This window comes from Colossoma macropomum, unplaced genomic scaffold (genome assembly GCF_904425465.1).
Source record: "Colossoma macropomum unplaced genomic scaffold, Colossoma_macropomum, whole genome shotgun sequence".
NCBI lineage: Eukaryota > Metazoa > Chordata > Actinopteri > Characiformes > Serrasalmidae > Colossoma > Colossoma macropomum.
Window position 1 is genome coordinate 46,596,071 of NW_023494787.1, and position 21,353 is coordinate 46,617,423.

General features: G+C 38.3%; 2 protein-coding genes across 3 annotated transcripts in view; one reads left to right on the forward strand and one right to left on the reverse strand.

Moving 5' to 3' along the window:
* The window catches only part of trpn1 (transient receptor potential cation channel, subfamily N, member 1), a 63,218-nt gene extending 61,966 nt beyond the window's left edge, over positions 1 to 1,252 (reverse strand). Inside the window, exon 1 of the mRNA XM_036567597.1 lies at positions 1,070 to 1,252. Coding sequence (XP_036423490.1) covers positions 1,070 to 1,207 — 138 coding nt within the window. The 5' untranslated portion in view covers positions 1,208 to 1,252. The remainder of the gene's footprint in view (positions 1 to 1,069) is intronic.
* Positions 1,253 to 3,913: 2,661 nt separating this feature from the next.
* cndp2 (carnosine dipeptidase 2) lies at positions 3,914 to 21,078 on the forward strand. Of its 2 annotated transcripts, none has more exons than XM_036567598.1 (12): positions 3,914 to 4,036; positions 4,528 to 4,640; positions 5,949 to 6,092; positions 6,428 to 6,590; positions 8,934 to 9,022; positions 10,654 to 10,854; positions 12,068 to 12,152; positions 13,048 to 13,208; positions 14,150 to 14,314; positions 15,722 to 15,863; positions 18,180 to 18,327; positions 19,178 to 21,073. In XM_036567598.1, exons 2-12 carry the CDS (start codon positions 4,581 to 4,583, stop codon positions 19,242 to 19,244), a joined length of 1,425 nt encoding a protein of 474 aa, XP_036423491.1. In that variant the 5' UTR covers positions 3,914 to 4,036; positions 4,528 to 4,580; the 3' UTR covers positions 19,245 to 21,073. The 2 variants fall into 2 exon arrangements, with proteins under 2 accessions (XP_036423491.1, XP_036423492.1); XM_036567599.1 differs by having other exon boundaries at positions 3,971 to 4,036; positions 4,562 to 4,640; positions 19,178 to 21,078.
* The last annotated feature ends 275 nt before the right edge of the window (positions 21,079 to 21,353 follow it).

The window sequence follows — 21,353 nt, forward strand, 5'->3', positions numbered from 1 at the left end:
AGAAATAACATAGTTTCAGTCCAGTTTTGGATACTAGCATAGACTTATTCAGGTTTATTTAGACTAAATGACACTAATTTATAGTACTAACTTAGTCAATTTACAACTTTGACTTTGTTTTTGGAGATTTTGGATTCGAGTGTACACTCACTAAGGTTTATTCAGACTAAATGACACTAATCTGCATTCCTCTTTGTTTGTAAGCAGATTCCTTGCTACTTGTAAGGAAGCTGTTCATTATAGCGTAAATCTAGGGACGCACGAAAGTATCAGAATTTAAAAAGGGTATCGGCAAATGATTGCTTTCTTAAAAAATGAATTTCCCTGCATGTGTAACCCTACAGAGCGAAATATTATTCTCTGTAATGCTGATCCAGGCTAATTTAGTCCCAGCAGATACAGACATGAACATTATGAATAAAAGATATCACCATCGGCCCACAGTTCCCACATCAGTTCATTCCTACTTAAAGAGGAACTCTTTTGATTTTTAATTTTTTTTTACATAATTAAATGGTTAAGATGTAAACAAAGCCATTCAGAGTGGTTTGGTGTGAAATTCTCTGTTCTAGAGAAACTTGCCGAGTCAGAATTGTTCACAGTGATGGGGTAGGAACCAGACGTCCATCTCTAAAAGCTCCCTCACAGAAAGTAATTAGATGAAATGTTTAGATATACACTGTCTGATGTCTGAGATGTTGTTTTGTGATAAAGTTTTGGCTCAAAATGTATTTCAATCCATTTATTTTAATCCATTCATGGTGGAGGGGTACATGCAGGGTGTTGTAAGGCAAAATAATCTCCAAAGAAAACTTGCCATCTTCAACATTACATACTAAAACTCAGAAGACACGTGTAGGTTCACTGGTGGCTCTGGATAGTAAATAAAATATATTTGTGTTGTAGACATGGTGACCCCTGGTTCTTGAATGACTTTTTACATCGTAAGGACTTAATCAGTTCAGAAATCTGGAAAAGTTGGTGGAATTCCCCTTTCAATTAACTGCTCCTTACAACTGAAAATGTATCTGAGTGCGTGCAGAGCAGAAACCCGTGCAGACAAACTTACCTCGTCCACTTGGCAGATGTCTGGATCTCCCTTGTCCAAGGCTTTGAGTGTTTGTTCGAGTGCGATCCATTCTGCTCTCAGGCTGAGCTGCAGCAGCCGCTGAGCGCTCCCGGCGCTCACACCAGCACCTTCGGACATCTTCTCAGAACATAGTCCGACAACGACACCCTGAACACAGCGATACACCCTGATCACAGCGAGACACCCTGAACACAGCGAGACACCCTGATCACAGCGAGACACCCTGATCACAGCGAGACACCCTGATCACAGCGAGACACCCTGAACACTGAGTTATTCTGCTTTAACGGCTCCCAGTCACTGGTCTCTCCTGCAGGGGTCTGATGAGGAGGCTGTCTGCTCGCAGCAGGAGGTAAGAGTCTCTCTCTCTCTCTCTCTCTCTCTCTGACTCCGCCCACAGCGGATCCTGTTACCTTGGAAACGACTAATTTGACTCCCAAACACTCCGCTGGGGCAGCTGTCTGTAAAGTATTCCACAAACACAACAAACTAATGAAACTTCTCTATCTTTTTGGACGATTCTTCATGCAAAGCTTTACACTCCTGAGAACGCTAGAGTAGCCGGCAAGACTCGCTAACAAAGCTCAGAAGTTTTATTCCTTTGCCTTTTTTAGTTTCAGAGACATATTCCTGAGTTCTGGTTACTTTTACGGATAAAAATCACAGAAAAATAGTTTTGTTTATTGAACAATGTAATATAGACACGCAGAGGGATTGACAGTTTAAAAACAACGCAGGACAAAAGAGTTACCGAAGGTAAATCCCGCATTAAAGGGAATATGTACATACATTTTTCAAAACATTTGTCAAGTTTGTACAATACACACACACACACACACACACACACACACACACACATATATACATATATATATATATGACCTAGAGCCCAGTTTGCCAATGAAGGTCGAAGTCTGTGCCCAGGCTGTAAAACCATGTAAAACCCACTTGGGCTATAAACTAATGGCCCATATAAACCCAACATACACTAACCATTATAGTTCTACATTGTACCCATCTTATACCTATCTTTAACCCACTTGGGCCTTCGTGGAGACTGAGGACAAAATGAGTTGGGTCCAAAATGGGTCACTTCATTTGGCCCATCATAAACCCACATGGGGCCCATATGGATATGCTAGATACACACACACACACACACACACACACACACATATATATATATATATATATATGTATATATGTATATATATATACATATATATGTACACATGTATTTACAGTGGGTCACCTCACAGCAAGTAGGGCCTGGGTTCAGTTCCCAGACTGCTGGGCGACAGGGTCCCCTCTGTTCTCCCCGTGTCTGTGTGGGTTTCCTCCGGGTGCTCCAGTTTCCTCCCACAGTCCAAAGACATGCAGTCAGGAGAATTGGAGATGCCCTAGGTTTGTGTGAATGTGTATGTCTGTGTGTCTGGATTTCTGCCTTCTGCCCAATGACTGACCGCTGGGATAGGCTCCAGCACCCCCCAACCACCCCCCACTCCGACCCAGGAGGATAAGTGTAACATATTCCATTACAATACTCAAAAAGCAAAGAATTCAGAACACATTTAGAGTACAATTCCAGTAAATCTTGGTAAAGCACATGGAAAAAACTTTCCACCTAATTCACACTGCTCCTCACTGTCACTGTTTCTAGTTCAAGAGGCTTTTTTTGTCATTCCAGCTCTAAACAAGTACACAGTGAAACGAAACAAAGACCAGCACACAGGAACACAAGTGCGAGACAATACAATATACACAGTGCAGACAATACAGTACAGTAAATAAATACAAAAGACTTACAATAAATACAAAACAGAGCACAGGCAGCACACGGTGTTTGGCAGTTTTATTCATGTAATTATTCTTTTAATGTTTCATGAATATATATATATATATATATATATATATATATATATATATATATTTATATATATATATGACCATGTAGGTGCACTTTGTAGTTCTACACTTTGTAGTTCCACAATTACAGACTGTAGTCCGTCTGTTTCTCTGCATACTTTGTTAGCCCCCTTTTACCCTGTTCTTCGATAGTCAGGACCCCCACAGGACCCCCACAGAACAGGTATTATTTGGGTGGTGGATCATTCATCATTCATCAGCACTGCAGTGACACTGATGTGGTGGATCAGACACAGCTGTGCAAAATATACAGACAAACAGATGGACTACAGTCTGTAACTGTAGAACTACAAAGAGCTCCTATATGGTAAGTGGAGCTGATAAAATGGACAATGAGTGTACATAAAAAAGGTATGAGTACTTGTATATTGAATATAAACAATAATTCAATAATTCCAAAAATAATAAATTCAAGAGTTATTTAAGTTTGTTTACATTTTCTTCAAGATTTTAAGAAAAGTTGTTATTTTAAGTCAGGATTTCGACATAAGTAAAAATATTGACAGAGTAAGTCATAAAAAACTCATACTTTTTTGCTGCAAGGGAGGAAAGTTTCTTTGTTGGAGGAAATTTCATATTTTTTTTTAATAAAGAAAAAAAGAATTCAAATTCATTCTAAATGAGTGAAAAGTGTGCGATTAGTAAATTGCCTCTACTGCATTTCCTTCCTTGAGGTAAAACTAACGGTTTCATGTTGTTATTGCGGTCGCTGTCTGAATATTCAGCCATCTCTGCTGCCATCTAGTGGCTGTTCTCGTTCACAGCCTCCCACCGGCTGTTTCAGTCAGTTCGAGTCATCACATGATAACGAGCGAGCGACGGCTTCAGCGGAACGCGAAAGCTGATTGGTCCACGCAGGTGTCAATTTCACAGTAAGCGCGAATCCGGAGATATGATTGGTTGTAAACGCTGCGTCGCGCTGCAGGCCGGCGTGGCAGAAGCGGAAATACGAGTCGGATAAAGTAGCCTACAATTTTGTCTAGCAGTGGTCAGAGAGGGTTACAGGAGAAATCTGATCAGGTATGTATTTCATGGAGGAGTGAATGAGAGGATAGATGTATTCAGGTTTGAATTTCAGCGGTTAAGAGGTGCTTAAGTGTGCAGTAACAGTGAGCTAATGAGTAAATGTACACAGCCATGCATTTCATCTAACTGTGATCTGAATGTGAAATACACACGTTAATCAGTTCCTCATGTAGATCACTGTTAGATCTAATTAAGCTATTTATCAGATCACTGTTAAAAGGGTGAAAGGGAAAAACAAAGCCTACTTTGAGGTCACAGTCTGATGTAATTATCAGACAGCAGTGAACTTGACAAGACTGAGACCTCAGACTGAGACCTCACCTTCAGATAATCTGATGAAGGACCATCAGTTCCTGTTTTAAAGTTACCTTTAAACCCAGCAGCGCTCTTATCAGCTCTGATAAAGGAACAGAGCTGTCAGCAGTTGCAGAGCTGGATAGGTGGAGTCTGTCTGTCTTAAAAGCAAAGTCTGTGTGCTTTTTCAGGTGGAAGTGCTTCAGACTGAGATTCCTTTCACAGGTTTCAGGGCTCGAACATCATGTCTTACCTTCCAGCTCTCTTCAAGTATGTGGACGAGCACCAGGACCAGTACGTCCAGGTATAGATACAGATCTTGCACTCGTTCTTTTATCAATGAAACCCTTTTCGAGAGCAATGCAACTATGACTGATGACTGTAACTGATAAATACACTGTAAAATGTGGCTCGTCAGATCTACCTAAAAAAATTACTTCATGTGGTAACAAGTAAATTAGCTAGTTTTATTCAACCTAAATAAAAACTGAATAAACGATTATTTCAATTTTTTTAAGTTGAATAACACTTGTTCAGTTACTTGTTACCACATGAAGTCATTGTTTTAAGTAGATCTGACCACTTTTTACCATGTAGTGAAGATCATAAAGGGGAATTCCACCAATTTATCAAAGTCTCTGCACAATTCAAAGTAAGCTGAGTCATTCAGAGTGGTTTGGTGTGAAATGGTTCAGTGTAGAGACTCTGATTTCTTTACAGTGGTGGTGATAGAAACCAGGTGTCACCATGTCTGCAACACAAATATAAACATTTTATTTATCATCCAAAACCACCAGTGAACCTGTATGTGTCGTCTGAGCTTTATATGTAATGTTGATGATGGTAAAATAGAGGTAAATCTGCAACAAAAGTTCTTTTTAGGGACTATTTTGCCTCACAGCATTCTCCATGTACATATCAGCTGTGAATGCGCTTAGAACAACTAATAAAAAACAGTTTAGGCCAAAATCTGCTCAAAATGATCATAAAATAATGTCTCTCAAAGTATTCGTAACCATTTCATAAGAACTTTTAAGAGGGAGCTATTAGAGGTGTTAAACTCTTCAGACGTCTGGTTCCTATCACCACTACTGTGAATAAGTTTCTCAAGAACAGCACTGCAAAAAAAATAATCTTGTCAAGTAAAATCATCTTAAATGTAGTCAAAATATCTAATATTTCTCCTGTTGAAATTTTGTAAGCATAATTTAAGGTTATTTGCCTTATTTCTAGACATTTTTACTTGCTTTAAGTAATTTTATTAAGGAAAATTCAAAATCTCACTATATTGGCAGATAATTTTAATTGTTTTAAGAAATGTGCTTGAAATAAGCAAACCCATCTGCCACTATAGTGAGATCATTTTACTTAATAAAATTACTTAAAACAAGTAAAAATGTCTAGAGATAAGCTAGTTAATCTTAGAAGTGCACAACATCTCCAAATGGCAAATGTTAGATATATCGACTAGATTTAAGATCACTTCACTTGACAAGATACTCTTTTTTGCAGTGAGAGCTTTTTGCACCAAATCACTCCGAATGACTTCATTTACAAATTAATGGTTTTGTTTTGAAGAATCAGTTGAACTGCAGTCTTTTCATGTCTGCAGCGTCTGGCTGAATGGGTGGCAGTGCAGAGCGTGTCCGCCTGGCCGGAGAAACGAGGAGAGATCAAGAAAATGATGGAGATGGCGGCTAAAGACATAGAGAGGCTCGGGGGCACTGTGGAGTTGGTGGACATTGGCAAAGAGAAGGTGGGTTTCTGGCTGTTGTGTTTGAAGAGATGCTCTCGAGCCTTTTTCTGCATTGAGAATGATTTGCTGTTTTTTTTCAATCGTGATCAAAACAAATGGATTCTGGGAGTCTTTTGAGGTTATGTCAGTACAGCATGCCTTGAATTGACAGAATATTGGAGTATTTGTTTTTGCTGAAGATATAATAAGGCAGGTAAGAGTGGTGAGATGCCAGGTTCTTGATGTGATGAAGTCAAGTGAGTTTGCATGAGATGCAAGGTGGGTGTGGTCTCGTCATGTCTCGTCATGTCTCGTCATGTCTTTTCATCACATCACATTATCTTTCTCTGTGTTAGTTGCCAGGGGGTGAGGAGATCCCTCTTCCACCCATAATCCTGGGCAGGCTGGGCTCGGATCCTGGCAAGAAGACTGTGTGCATCTACGGTCACCTGGACGTCCAGCCAGCCAACATTGAGGACGGCTGGGACACGGAGCCTTTCACACTGGTGGAGAAAGACGGTATGCAGGACTGGACTGCCAGTCTGGATCGTTTACAGGTCTAAAATAAATGCCACAGTTACGGAAGAACATCTTTGAAGGGCACCAGTGTGGGCGCTCACAGTGCAAAAGTTTGGGCGCCCCTGGTCAAATTACATATTTGGTTGATTTCCTAGAAGTGAACATACGTTAATCCATCATCTACAGAGAACACATTTTCATACACACTTACTGTTTATGTGCTGAATTGAACAGATTGGTGTGGCCTGTGCAAAAGCTATGGCACATTTTATCTTTGTTTTGTCCTCCAATATGTTTAAATCAGCACATAAATAGAAATTGCAGTCAAATTAGCAGAAAATGTATGTATTCAAGTTCTCACAGATCTGAATAATAAATAACTATCCTTCTGGGTTACTCTAGTCTCGGGTTAAAGAATACAAGAGCTAAGTGACCATTCATTCATCTACAGTTAAAACCTGCTTGGCCTTTATTGTTTATTTAAAATACTGTGAAGCTTTTAGATGAAAGGTGAAACTCTGGGGACTTCTGACTGTGACTGGTGTCACCAAAATGTGTGGTTAGCTTTGAAAAAGGATGAATTTGCATTAACACTGATGATCAGTTTGCTAGTATATAAAAGATGCAGAAATGCGCAGCTTACGTGAGGCTGATGATCCAAAAAACAAGAGATGTGACGCTGACTCAGCACTTTATTTTGTGGCCTGTAGCAGAGAGAGTTCTTTTTTTCTCTTCCTTTTGAAAAAGTCCTGATTCAGTAGCCTTGTGACTTGTCTGCTGATGTCTGCACGTACGCTAGTTGCCGTCACCTCCCCTTAAAACGAAACTAATGTGTGCAGAACTTGTTAGAATGTGGAATATCCTGTCTCATGACAGTTCTGTTCTAAGAGATTGCGCAATAATCTGTATTGCAGTGTAGATTTTATTACTTGTAAGGGTCATTTTTCCAGACAAGGATTAAGCCTAGTGCTGGATTACATTTTCCGTTTGATGGGGAATCCCCATTCAGAATATTGTGTGTTCTGGGAAACCAACACTTACTGTAACTTAATTAATACAGTTTTTGTTTTTAGTTAGTTTGTTAATTAGTAAGGTCAGACACAAAACATTAAGGCCCAATATGTGAATTTCATGACTGATATCGATTTCAAAGAGCTAACAAAAAATCAGATAGCCAATAATATAAGCCAATATAATTATATATAAAAAATATAATATGGTCAGTAATGGATCAGGCTGCACTAGTTTTAGTTAAACAGTGATTCACTGATGAATATAATTACATGTTGTCAGTTGCAAAAAATGTTTGACTCAGATAAACACAAAAATCAATGTCTTAAAAATATGGAGCTTCCCAGAATTGTGTTTTTTTTATTACTGTTAATTAGCTCTCATTGTTTTATTTATATATATATATATATATATATATATATATATATATATATATATATATATATATATATATATATATATATACATACACTTAAAACACTCATTCTCTCTTAGTCTGAACAGTCCATACATAGAAAATAATTAGTTTTGATTAAATTCTATTTATGATGTCACAAAAAACAATGTATTTACATATATGGCCCTATTCAGCCTGAAGCCATTTAGCCCTGCCCCTTCTCTGTGAAGTTATAAGGAGTGTTTCAGCCTGGACTGCTTTCTGAACGAAGCACAGTGCAAGGCATCTAATCAGAACAGAGCTCATTTACGTCATTCTTAAAGGCACAGTAACAGAAAACAGCATGTTTAAAGGGACCATTTCCAACATTTTTGTTGTTTTTTCTCCCTTTAACTCCAGTCATAACATTTTATGTGGTTATATGTACCAAAAACATAATTTATTCATCTTTTATTTGTCTCTTTATCTCTTACAATTAAACGGCTATTTGTGTAACCATGACTTTAAGACTGATGTATGTACATGAACTCTGTTCTGATTGGCTTCTTTGCATTGTGCCTCATTCAAAAAGCAGTCCGGACTGAAACACTCCTTATAATGTCTGTGTAAATGGGCGGGGCTAAACTGCTGTAGGCTGAATAAGCGGATATATGTAAATGTCTTTACAGGAACACTGAATTCTATTTGGGCAGTTTATGAAGTTTCCCTGGACTGTATGAAGTGGAGAGTGAATGATGTGTTTCAAAACGTGAACAATGTTTATGCACTACATCAAACTGTTTTTCTCAGAAAGTGAGGAAAATATGGTTTTCCTTGATATGGGCCCTGAATGAATGGGATGAAGACAAAATGTTCACACGGAAATGACTTTTTGGCACATATGGACCATTTAGAATCCTGCTGAGGTCATGACTGAAATCCTGTTTATCCTGCAGGAAAGCTTTATGGACGTGGATCTACAGATGACAAGGGGCCTGTGCTCGCCTGGTTCAACGTTATTGAGGCCTTTCAGAAGATAGGACAGGTACGTCATACATTTAGCATCACCCAAATCAGGTGAATTGCTTGCTTTGTAACTACATTAGTACAGAGCACTTGTTTGTTTAATTTTTTTATTTAATACTAAACTATTTCAGGGTTGCACACAGGTTTCAGCGCAGAGGCCTTCAAATCTGGACCTTGAATCCGTTTTCCGGTCCTGGATTTTGACATTACTGGTAGATGTGACAGCAGGTGACCAATCAGCTACATTTAACAGTTCAGTTAACAACTAGAGGTTGCAAAATCCTGGACTGAACTCTGGATTCAAGGTCCAGATTTGAAGACCTCTGCTTTAGTGCTATGACTGAAATATACGCAGTGTTGCAAGTTAATAAAACTACACTAAACGTCCAGCTAGGTCAGTCTGAGGCATACACTTCATTTGAAGCTGACTACACGCTGTTGGCCGGCCTTCAGCACTTTATGCAGTCACTCGCCAGAGATCATGAAACATCTCCATCCTTCAGAATTGTGTAACCTATAATAAAGCACGCTTGGCTGAAGTACAGTATGTCATTATGTATTCAGTTCAGAGATCACTTATTAGGCCGCTACAGTAGAGCGGCAGCGGGATCCAAAGGTCGTTTTGTGAACTTCGTTCAAGCTGGTTGGCTTTTCATTAAAGGAAATACTGACTTTGCAGACCTGTATTCAAAGGATTGCATGGTTTCAGTTAGAGAAAGATGACAAAAATGTAATATCACAATATTACATTACACCGATCAGGCATAACATTATGACCACCTCCTGTGGTCTGCTGTGTCTGATCCACTCGTACCAGCACAACACACACTAACACACCACCACCACGTCAGTGTTACTGCAGTGCTGAGAATGATCCACCACCCAAATAGTGTCTGCTCTGTGAGGGTCCATGGGGGTCCTGACCACTGAAGAACAGGGTAAAAGGGGGCTAACAAAGTATGCAGAGAAACAGATGGACTACAGTCTGTAACTGTAGAACTACAAAGTGCACCTATATAGTAAGTGGAGCTGACAAAATGGACAATGAGCGTAGAAACAAGGAGGTGGTCATAATGTCATGCCTGATCGGTGCATAATATAAAATATTACAATGTTACATCACAATATAAAACTTTTCATGATACACAATATGTCATGGTATTAATTTTTCCTGATATCTGATAAGTTGGAACAGATGAAGTGCCGCCTTTTTTAAAAAAAACTATCAAAAACTGTGAATACAATGATTTGTATTCAACATTTCACACATTGTACTGCAGTATATCCACTCAAACAGGGCAAATTATGCTCTCTTCTTGCCATTTTTAGTGAAACATCCAGATGGGAAGTGTTTTTAAGCACTGATGATGTCCACAATATGCTTAGAAAAGCATATTATGACAGATTTTATCACGATAATGATACATTTTGTCACATTGCCCAGCCCTAGTTTTCAGTAGAGAAGAATTTCACAGACTAGTCATCCTTAAAAGAGCGTAAAGAAAGGGGAAAACAGCTCTGAGATTAAATGTTTTCTTGTGCAGTGATGGTGTTGCCTGTGTGGATCAGAACATCCTGAAACAGGACCAGTGCTACACCACTCTGTTGAAATAACGGGTTTAAAGGGTCTCTCCTTCTTCTTCATTGCAGGAGCTGCCCATTAATATTAAGTTCTGCTTTGAGGGGATGGAGGAGTCTGGCTCTGAGGGTCTGGACGAGCTGGTGTTCTCCCGCAAAGACTCCTTCTTTAAAGATGTGGATTACGTCTGCATCTCCGACAACTACTGGCTGGGCAAGAACAAGCCCTGCATCACCTACGGCCTGAGAGGAATCTGCTACTTCTTTATTGAAGTAAGAAATAACTGTTCTCTGCATTCAGCCACTCCTGTCCAGTGCTCAGCAAGATGAATCTTTATGTACAATCAATATAATATAAATTTAAGTTCACCCACCACATATATTTTGCAAAAATGTGGTTGTGAGCTAGTTTAAAGAACCAAGTTTGGTTCCAGATTTCTCTCTCCCTGGCCATCAGATGGATTTATTAATATCCATAATATCCATCGTCAGCACACTTGATGATTAATGTGTGTTTATTGTGCTGTGCAAAAGTATTAGCACCTGATAATTTTATATTTACAAAGCTGTTTATCTGGGCAGTAAGTGTTCATTTATTCATAAAAAACATATTATACATATATTAGGATAATGCAAATAATATTGATTAATTAATTTATTAATATTCAATAAACAGTGCTTTTTGTGTATGTCCCTGGTTTCATTCATTCATTTCCAAACCTACCATTGTGGCAGCCCAGTATTAATTGTAGTGATTTTACCTAGTTTGGATTATCAGTGCTTCACCTGTTAAATCAGAAGTGCTGGTGATGGACACATCTGAACTAGTTTTTTGAAAACAAGACATTTTTCCTATTTTTTTATGACATTTAATTTTTTTTTTTTATTTGTTTATTCCAGTGTTATGTCGTGCTTTTACAAGCAAAGACACTAAATTGTGGTTTTGCTTCAGCTCCTGAGACTTTTGCACAGTTTTTCTATTCAGTTAATATTCCAGAATTTTCCACTATTAGCACAGTAACATGTTTATCACAATTTGCAAAATACTAACAACAGAAATAATGATATGAAATAAATATGATTTTTTTTTTTTATCCAGTAGAACAATGGAAAAGGAAGCCCGTTCTTCATCACAAAATAATGATCTGTATTAACACTGTAAATACTTAAACTGTTTATATTTTGCATTATGATTTTTTTGAGTTTATAAAAACAATGTTGGGCTTCTCACAGTGTCCTCAGTAAAATCCATGTCATGGGACAATGCCACACTGGTATTCAGCTTTATGCCGGTATACTTCCTATTGACATCCTATCAGTGTTTCATCATCTTGATGCGACAAGTTTTATGAAGAGACATTCTTAATATTATTTAGACCTCATTTCATCATATATGGTGTTTTATAGATTATCATGCTGTTTCAGTTGGACAGTCATATTACATCTTTTTGTCTCACATCAGAGTGCTTTTCTGCTTTGCCCTTAGATGGAGTGCTGTGATAAGGATCTGCACTCTGGAGTGTTTGGAGGCTCTGTTCATGAAGCCATGACTGACCTGATTGCTCTTATGGGTGAGTCTGAGCAGACACGACTCCACTTGTGCTGCACGATGTGAACACAATGCTATACTGCCATCACACTGCTTTTATATTCTAATAGTAGGATATTATCTTTTGGACTTTATGATTTGTTGGTTATTAAGACCATTTGACTTTTCTGTCCTAATAACATGAGATGATCATGGAAGCTAGGGTGGTGGTGAAGTGATTAGTGTCTTAAGGGGATTTCCACTTATTTGTCAAAATTTCTGCATAGTTCAGTGGTTGAGATGTGAACCCGGTCATTCAGAGTGGTTTGATATGAATTGGTTCATTGCAGAGAAAATTATCAGCTCTGATTTCTTTACAGCGATGGTGATTGAAACCAGGACTCTGATATCTGCAATGTGTTTTATATGTAATTTTGCCAAGTATAAGTGTACAAAAATGGTAAATCTGAACAAAAAAGTTTTCTCAAGGGACTATTTTGCCTCATAATGTCCTCTAAGCATCTCTCTGGCTTGAATTTATTAAAAAAGATATATTGCTATTGTCAGAACAAAACCTCATATCTCCAAAATGATAACTTTACAGGAGAAGGAAAAAACCTACTTTACTTTTAATGTAAGTCAATGGAACCAGAGTTTTTTCCAAGTCATTTTGGGCCGTTTCTTTTGGTCCATTCTTTGTGAAATTTACACACAATGTAAAGAAAAACAGGCATTTTCAACTTATGTCAAAAACTGAAAAACAACAAAAATGGAGATACAAGGTTTTCTTCCGACAGCAGCGATTTATATTAAGTTATATATTTTATTTTAAATATATTTTTAATAATTTTGACTGTGAAAGATGAATTCCCTTTAATTCACCACAGTTCTCTTACCTCCTGTGTAATGTATTTTGTGTGATTGTGTTGGGGTTTCAGCCTCGTTGGTGGATAAGAAGGGGAAGATCCTGGTGCCAGGCATGTATGATGACGTGGCTCCCCTCACTGAAGATGAGAAGAAGCTCTACGAGAAAATCGACTTTGACTTGGAAGAATATGCCAAGGATGTGGGCGCTAACCGGCTGCTGCACGACACCAAGGTACACCTACCTTTCTCTTTTACCATTCAGACACAGACGACCTGTCGAAAAGGCAAAAGCTGTTTCGGTTAAGTGCTTTCTGTGTACGGAGGTGAAAGAGCCACACCCTATATCTTATTTCTATATGGTGTCCTAATCTGATAATTATTAGGGATGGGTTAATGCTGCTATGAAGAAAAACTAGTGAAAATTAACCAAATAAAAATTTACATTCGTTTATTGCAAACATGTAGCATAATATGTGAGCCATACCTGATAGTTTGGGTTGATTTAGTGATTTAACTGTGTTTTAGAGGTATGTTGACCTACATAATGATTATTCGGAGCTGCACAACTTGCCTTTATTCACCTTTTTATATGAAATGCTTTCATGTACAGCTCTGCATTGCACTCAGGCAAACACTATTTTAAAAAAAAAGGATGTTGTAGGGTTTATTCCACTTCAATTCCAAACTACAGTCTTGCGTTTACAGTCTTACAGTCTTAAGTTTGTACAAATTGGCTGTTGTGTTGATTTTCTAAGTGAAAATAAAGAAACTCTTCCTCTACAGAGAATACATTTAAATGTGACATGTTCTGCAAATTTTAGTGCACAAGTTCTATTTATTTACTGAATTTAACATAAAGTGTAAAATATAAAATGTGCCATAATTTTTTTTTAAACAGGTTCACACTTTATTTTCCCCCCAATGTGTTAAATGCAGCAATTAAACAGCAATTGTGCATAAAAATGTGCAGAAGTATGTTCTCTGTAGATGAGGTGTTAACATATTTTCACTTAGAAAATCAACAAAACATGCTTTTTGACTAGGGGTTCCCAAACTTTTGCATGCAGCTTGACTAAATAAACAAATACGACCATGCATTTGAATAACTGAAACATTTCCTACTAATTATTAACAAATCAGATGAAATAGTATAAGTTTCTCTTTTCCCTGTAGGAGCAAGTGTTGATGCACCGATGGAGGTTCCCCTCTCTGTCGCTGCATGGAATTGAGGGAGCTTTCTCCGGTGGTGGTGCCAAGACAGTCATCCCACGCAAAGTCAACGGCAAGTTCTCCATCCGCCTGGTGCCAGACATGGACCCAAAAGTGGTGGAGAAACAGGTGGGTAGTTATTGCAGGCCTAAACATGTAACCGGCACCTGTCTGCAGCATTCCAAACCATCCAGTCATGATTATGTTATTAATTAATTCAACCATTTTACACTTACCCCAGATATAGTCAGTCGGCCGTGACATGTTTGGAGCCCAAATTTTGCTTCTTGAGTGTAAAACTCCAAGGCAAGCATAACTAACAAACACTAGAACTTAATAGTCACCCAAATAGCTCAAATCGTTTCTGTGAAAATACATTAGAAAAACTTTTCTCGATCTGCTTGAACTGCATCCAGGTCTTCTTTAAGGTTGCACAGCCTTGTCAGTGTGGTTTACAGCACAGTGTGACTTGCCGTGAGCTATAAAAGTGAGCAAAACTTTGGGCAGCCATTTCAGACAACACCAGGGCTGGTATTCACAAAGCAAAAAGCAGGGCTGATCTTGAATCAGACTCCGTATTTACGGCATTATGACGTATGCCTGGATGAGGTCTGAGCAAGCTGAGAGAAGTTTTGCTGATGGATTTTTACAGAAATGATGTGGGCTATTTGGGTGACTATTGGGTTCTAGTGTTTGTTTGCAACGGTAGCTGAAACTAAACTAAAGAAGCAAAATTTGGACTCGGCGGACTGACTACATCTGGAGTAGAAAAACTGTGTAAATTCGATTTTTTGCCAAACCATTCCTTTAAGGATCTCCAGCCAGGCCACTTCTTTTGGTTTCTTACACCTAGAAGTGAGGGATTCAAGTGTTGACCACCTGCTTCATATGTACTGGGAGCTGAAATGTGGTATAATAAGGGTCCTCAAGGAAGTCAGGAATCTTTGATGCGTTGAATGTGAAGAGTCATTGTTGGAGACGTGTCAGCATTGAGGAGCTGTTGGCTGATTGGCCCTCCAGCAGTGCCAACCATATAGAGCATGTGGCCCCGCAGGTGCTTCTGACAGAAAGAACAATAACCTACACCCTTTCCATCAATGCAAGAAATGTCCTCCATGATTGTCATCCCTTGAGAATAGAAAGATTATTATACGCCCTGTTGCTATGTTGCTTCATCAGAACAAAAACATTGCAGATAAACTTACAATACCTGTTGGCACAACTTGACTTAATAGAAAAAAAAAGTAAAATTATCTGCCAGTAGACAAATTTCAGTTGATAATTACTCAAGACAAGTAACAAACATCTATAAATAAATACAATTATATCATAATATTCTTACAACAGTCTCATAATGAGGGATAATAAATGTTTTGACTAAATTTAACATGTTTGCACTTGGAAGATATCATTTTTTGAATTTTCTCTCTGCAGATGAATTTCAGCTTTTGATAGAAAGAGTTGGAACAAACTTGGTGTTTTGGACACTGTTTTTAAGAGACCTTGCAGAAATCATATGACGTGCCTGTCTCTTAGGTAACCTCCTACTTGGAGAAGAAGTTTGCCGAGCTGGAGAGCCCCAACAAGATGAAGGTGTACATGGGCCATGGAGCCAAAGCCTGGGTGTCTGATTTCAACCATCCTCACTACATGGCTGGAAGAAAGGCCATGAAGACTGGTAAGTTACCATTAGACCATTTTGTGTTACTGTACACACTTAAAATGATGGTTCTTCAAAGGTTCTTTAGTAAGAAAATGGTTATATATAGAACTCTTTGCATGATTAAAGGTTTGTATTGTGAAATTGTTTTTTAGTTTGATGGAGAATATTCTGTATATGGCTCTATATAGAACCTTTTTTCAAAAAGGCTCTATATGGCATCAAAAAGGTTCTTCTATTGGTACAAGCTTGACATTGTAATATTAGTAGAACCCATTTTTTTTGCTGTATAGAATTCTCTTCAAAAAGTTTGTACATAGAACCATATAAAGCACATTCTCCATCAATCTGAAGAAATGTAGATATGTCAGGCTTCTACCAATAGATTGTTTTGGTGCCTTATAGGACCTTTTTTCAAAAAAGGTTCTATATAGAACCATGTACAGCACACTCTCCATCAGTCTGAAGAGCGATTCCATAATGCAAAGAACCCTTTAATCATGCAAAGAGTTCTTTGAGTGTTCATGGTTCTATATAGAACCATTTTCTTTACTACAGAACCCTTGAAAAACCATCATTTTTAAGAGTGTAGATGCAGTCAGTAGAGCTGCCCTGTGTTTATCTAAGCTCTTGGTGGTAAAAGTGTTTATTTGGGTTTATTATGTTTATTTTGGCATTAATCTTCAGTGAGAAGAGATGCTTTGCATCAGCGCCAGCTATGAGCTCATTTCCATGTGCAGTACAAAATACCCAGTCGATATAAGACAAGTGCAGCGCAGAATACAATGAAATCATGATGACAGTATAAATATGAGGAAGACCTGAGTGGAACTGAAGGCAAAAGACAGTGGATGTATGTATTAGTAGACATGTCGTCCCCTTGGAATTATAAGGTTCTGTCTGTGTTCTGAGCCGTTTTGAGGTATTGAGCTTCAAAGATTTTGCATTCTAAACAGCAAAACTGTTATGTGGAACACGTCTCTTTATACATGAAAATGACAGACACCCTAATTTTATTATAAATGTACAATATCAAATCCTACCCAATTTGTAAATTTGTACAGAGAGTACAGACTGTTTGTGTTCCTTGAAAATCATTGCTTCTTTTCATGTTTTGCCAGATAGAACCTTATAACTCCAAGCTTTTAGAGAGTTCCCAGGATGAGAAGGTTCTATCTGGCAAAACATGAAAAGAAGCAATGATTTTCAAGGAACACAAACAGTCTGTACTCTCTGTACATAAATTAGTGTTATAACAGAGTGTCTACATTATTAGAAAGTTACATTTAAAAAAAAGTTAAAAGAAATGTATGACATTTTTATTATTTATGTATTTAATTTTGTTTTAGGACAAATTATTCAATCTTATTCAAAAAAGCATTGATTGATAGATTAAGTATAAAGTTCAGTGCTAAATATTTTGTCCAGTGCAGAGGTCAGTTTTAGAGTTTTAGGTAGAAACCAATAGTTTAAGTTTCCAGCTACTGTAAAACTGTCCCAGCAAGTAAGTGTAGCAGGTCAGTCTAAAGGCTGTGTGAGGTTTTGTTTTATATCTGAAATGTGACTCTAATGTACCAAAATGTTTTATTTTGGGAGAAAGAAAAAAAAGAAGAGATGGATAAATTAATTAAATTAATGTTTATGTTGTGATTAAGACCCTATCAATTCAATGGTACCCTGTTTAATTGCCTTTAAGGCTTAATATTTATAAAATGTAGGGCGATAAGAATTTTTAAAGAACTGTAAGAAGACAGGCAGAGTTTCAGTAACATGTTTTCATGTTTCAAAAAGTTTTATAAACTTTTCCTGCAGCCACTGAGCAGTGGGCGACTTGACAAAGAAGCAGAGCCTGATTGGTCCTCTTGTGTGTATTTGAAGTGCTGATCGCCTCACAGATAGAACCTTATAGAACTAAGATAGAGTTTGACTTTGGAGAAGAAACTATTTGTTTTCTAGATGAAGAGCCCCAAAAAATGCACACAACTTAAAAAAAAAAACACCACGTAATGTTAAGAAGTGACAGAATAAGAAAATGTGAATAACTTAATTTTGACGAAAATGTCAGATAGGACCTTATAATTCCACGGGGATGATTTAGTCTTGCGAAGCCAGATGTGATCTGATGTGATCTTGTAATGAGAGCATCTCTGGATAAGCATGAGAAATTCTGGGCTAAATTTGGGTCGGAATGTTGACTCATTAGAGTGGGAACTGAATTGGCAGCAAAATGTGGCTGGATGGGGATCTCTAAGGCCCTGTTTGGCAACTTATGGCCTTTTATGTTCTTTTGATATGGAGACTAATTTGTACTCTTGACTCTTTTTCTCTCTGTAGTATTTGGAGTGGAGCCCGATCTGACCCGTGAAGGAGGAAGTATCCCAGTGACTTTGACCTTCCAGGAGGCCACCGGACGCAACGTCATGCTGCTTCCTGTCGGCTCATCAGATGATGGAGCTCACTCCCAGAACGAGAAGATCAACAGGTAATATTAACCCACAGTAATTAGGCTGGGCGTGGCTGATCTTTTGTGACTGATCACACGAGGGCTGTGAAAATGCATTGTGGTTTTGTGCAAGAGCCTTAGGCCGCTAAGCAAATTGTTAAAACCATTCATCTGGAAAATAGCTGTGTTTCTGCCTGTTAAAACACCAAATAACATTAGAATAAATTCAAACACATTAATACAATAAAACGTGACACTTCCAGCCATACAAGTTCCATCAGCAGCTTCCGTTTCATTTAATGAAGCATTGATTAGTTAAATCAAGTATTGGAAGACAACTGCAAATAATACTGAGCTTCCTTGAGAAGAGGTTTAGAAATGGTGGAGCACATTGATAAAATCACTACGTATTAATATTATTTGTGTTTATTGTTGTTTTTTGGAACACATAAATGCTTAGTGACCTATTAAATAGCTGGTTAAATATAATTTTCTAAAGGTGCCTGAAACTTTGTTCACAGTACTGTTTATCTGAAAGTGACCATTCAACTGCATTGATTTTAAAACGTTTGAAATTGATTATAGTTGATTTATTAATCTGTTCAGTGAAGTCACTTTTTCAGATTCTGAATTTTCAAGCTATTTTGGAGGATAGTTTTAATCGTCTATTCCACCACTGTGTGAATAACTATTCAGTATGTTTCGGTACTGAGTCGTACCAACTCAGTCAAGTCCAATCGAATCATGGTGAAATTTTAGATTTCACTTTTTAAAGGATGATAATCAAATGGCTCCCCTCCAATTCCACTGTATGTAAAAACAACCACTTTTCTAGTGTGATTTGTTTTCATAGGTCCTCTTTCATTATTATTATTTTTTTCCTTAACAGGTCCAACTACATCCAGGGCACCAAAATGTTGGGCGCTTACTTCCATGAAGTATCTCAGCTCAGTTAACTGGACCCGTTTGGATCAGTACATCCAGGATGTCTTAATATGATGTATCTCAGCAAATTAAGACACTTTTGTTAAGAAAATGTCAGTAAGCTGATTGCCAGCAAATTGCAGGAAATATGCCAGAAACCATAACTTCATTTTCAGCCGTCGTCCTCCGGTGTTGCACATGAGCAGCACTTGGTATGTTTATACTCTTCATAATGGAAATTTTCATTAAGATTACACTCATCAGTCCATTTAAACAAAGATTACATAAAGTTAACTTATGCATTGTATTTCATGCATTATATGTTGCTGATATACCTCAACACATGTAAGCCTTTGGCCTCTTTTCCACTGTGGAGCCAGATGGGTCTGGCTGTAGCCGTACCGTTCTTTTCCGAGTCATGAGACCTTTTGCCATCGGCTGCGCTGCTAAATCAGAACCAGAAGAAATCTAAACAAAACGGTAGCTCCACGACAGCTAACTGGCGAAATGCTACAGAACATTCAGACTGTCACTCCCACACCAGTCACTGTGGTGCTCTCTGTCCACTAAATAGGTTTTATTTGAGTGTCGGTTAGCAAGAACCAAGCCTGTTCTTTGGTGGGTGGAACCTTTAGCCTGCTAATTATCTTTACTCTAGTGTTAGCCCAGCCCAGCAAGCTGCAGCTCAAAGCACTACCACACAGGTTCAATTATGGCTTTCTGCCCCTCCAGCTGCTCAACTTTGCTTCCCCAGATTTAAATCTGTTATCTAAACTTGCATCAGTAAAGCCTCTGTTAGTCGGAACTGAACCTGTTCTGTGGTGAGAAGAGCTGGAAGGTTGCTAGCTAAGCTAATGCTAACCAGCTCCTCTCTCCTAGTTAGCAGCACTGATTTAACAATTGTTATTAGATTGATGGTGTGACGTTTATTGAATGGTGGACTGAGAATCATGCACTGCTTTCGTTTCTTTGACAGCCGTGTACGTGACCTCAACATATGTTTTTCAGTTTCTGCCGGAATTAAGCATGATAGCAATATAAACGCAGAGCCAGTCAGCGAATAGCGACGCTATTGCATCATCCCAACAAACAGTTCTGTGGCCCTGAGCATGGTCAGTGAACCATGTTGAGATCACTGTGCTGGGCCTTGTCAAACCATGTCTGTGTGGAAATGCCGTTTCTGTGTGCTCAGACCCATTCAGTACAGTGGAAAAGACGCCTTTGAGTATTTTGGCACACTTTTCTGAAAAGCAGCGTTTATATGGCTACATGACGCCTGTTATGACAACTTATATAGACATTTATAAAGGCTTATTCTAACAGGGGCCAGTTCAAACGTATATAAGCAGCCTTTATGCCAGCTGACGCTTGTTGGAATAAGCCTTTATAAAAGTTTATCCAGGTTGTCAAGAAAGCCGTATGTGTCATCATAGCCTTTTAAACGCTGCTCTTCAGTATGGTGTTAGTTTTTTGTGTATGAATTAATCTCAGTATGTCCAAATATGCTGTTTAATGTGCTTCAAGCGATGTTAATTTGCATCTCAGGAAGCAGTGGCTTGGATTTTGACTAGTTTTAAATGAACACCAAGCCTTGATGACAATTGACAATCTAACTGACGGTTGTGGCGCACTGAACAGATCAGATACTGACTCAGTGTGCAGAAGGGCTGCATTACTTCTTCAGCTGCCACTTTCTTTGTTTAATCCAACGCTGCTAAGTGTTCTCAAACTGGTTTAGCGTACAGTGGTAGACTGTCTTTGTCCGTTTTGTCTTTCACCTCATCCAACATTAATCGACTGCGCACTGCCTCATATGCACTCTCATAAACATGTCAACAATAAAAACATGGATCATTCATCACTCTGCATCAGTCTGGCTGTAATTTCTAGACTTCTGACTTTCTCATTTGCTGAACGGTGAAAGTTAATTGCACAGGAATAAATATTGAAGTGGAGTTCCACCCATTTGGGGTGACCCTAAATCGGTCACATGTAAACAAAGTCATTCAGAGTGGTTTGATTTGAAATTCCTCATTGTGGAGAAACTTACTGGCTCAGATTTCTTTTCATTGGTGGTGATAAGAACCAGGGGTTGCCATGACTACAACACAAATATTGCCATTTTATTTACTATCCAAAAC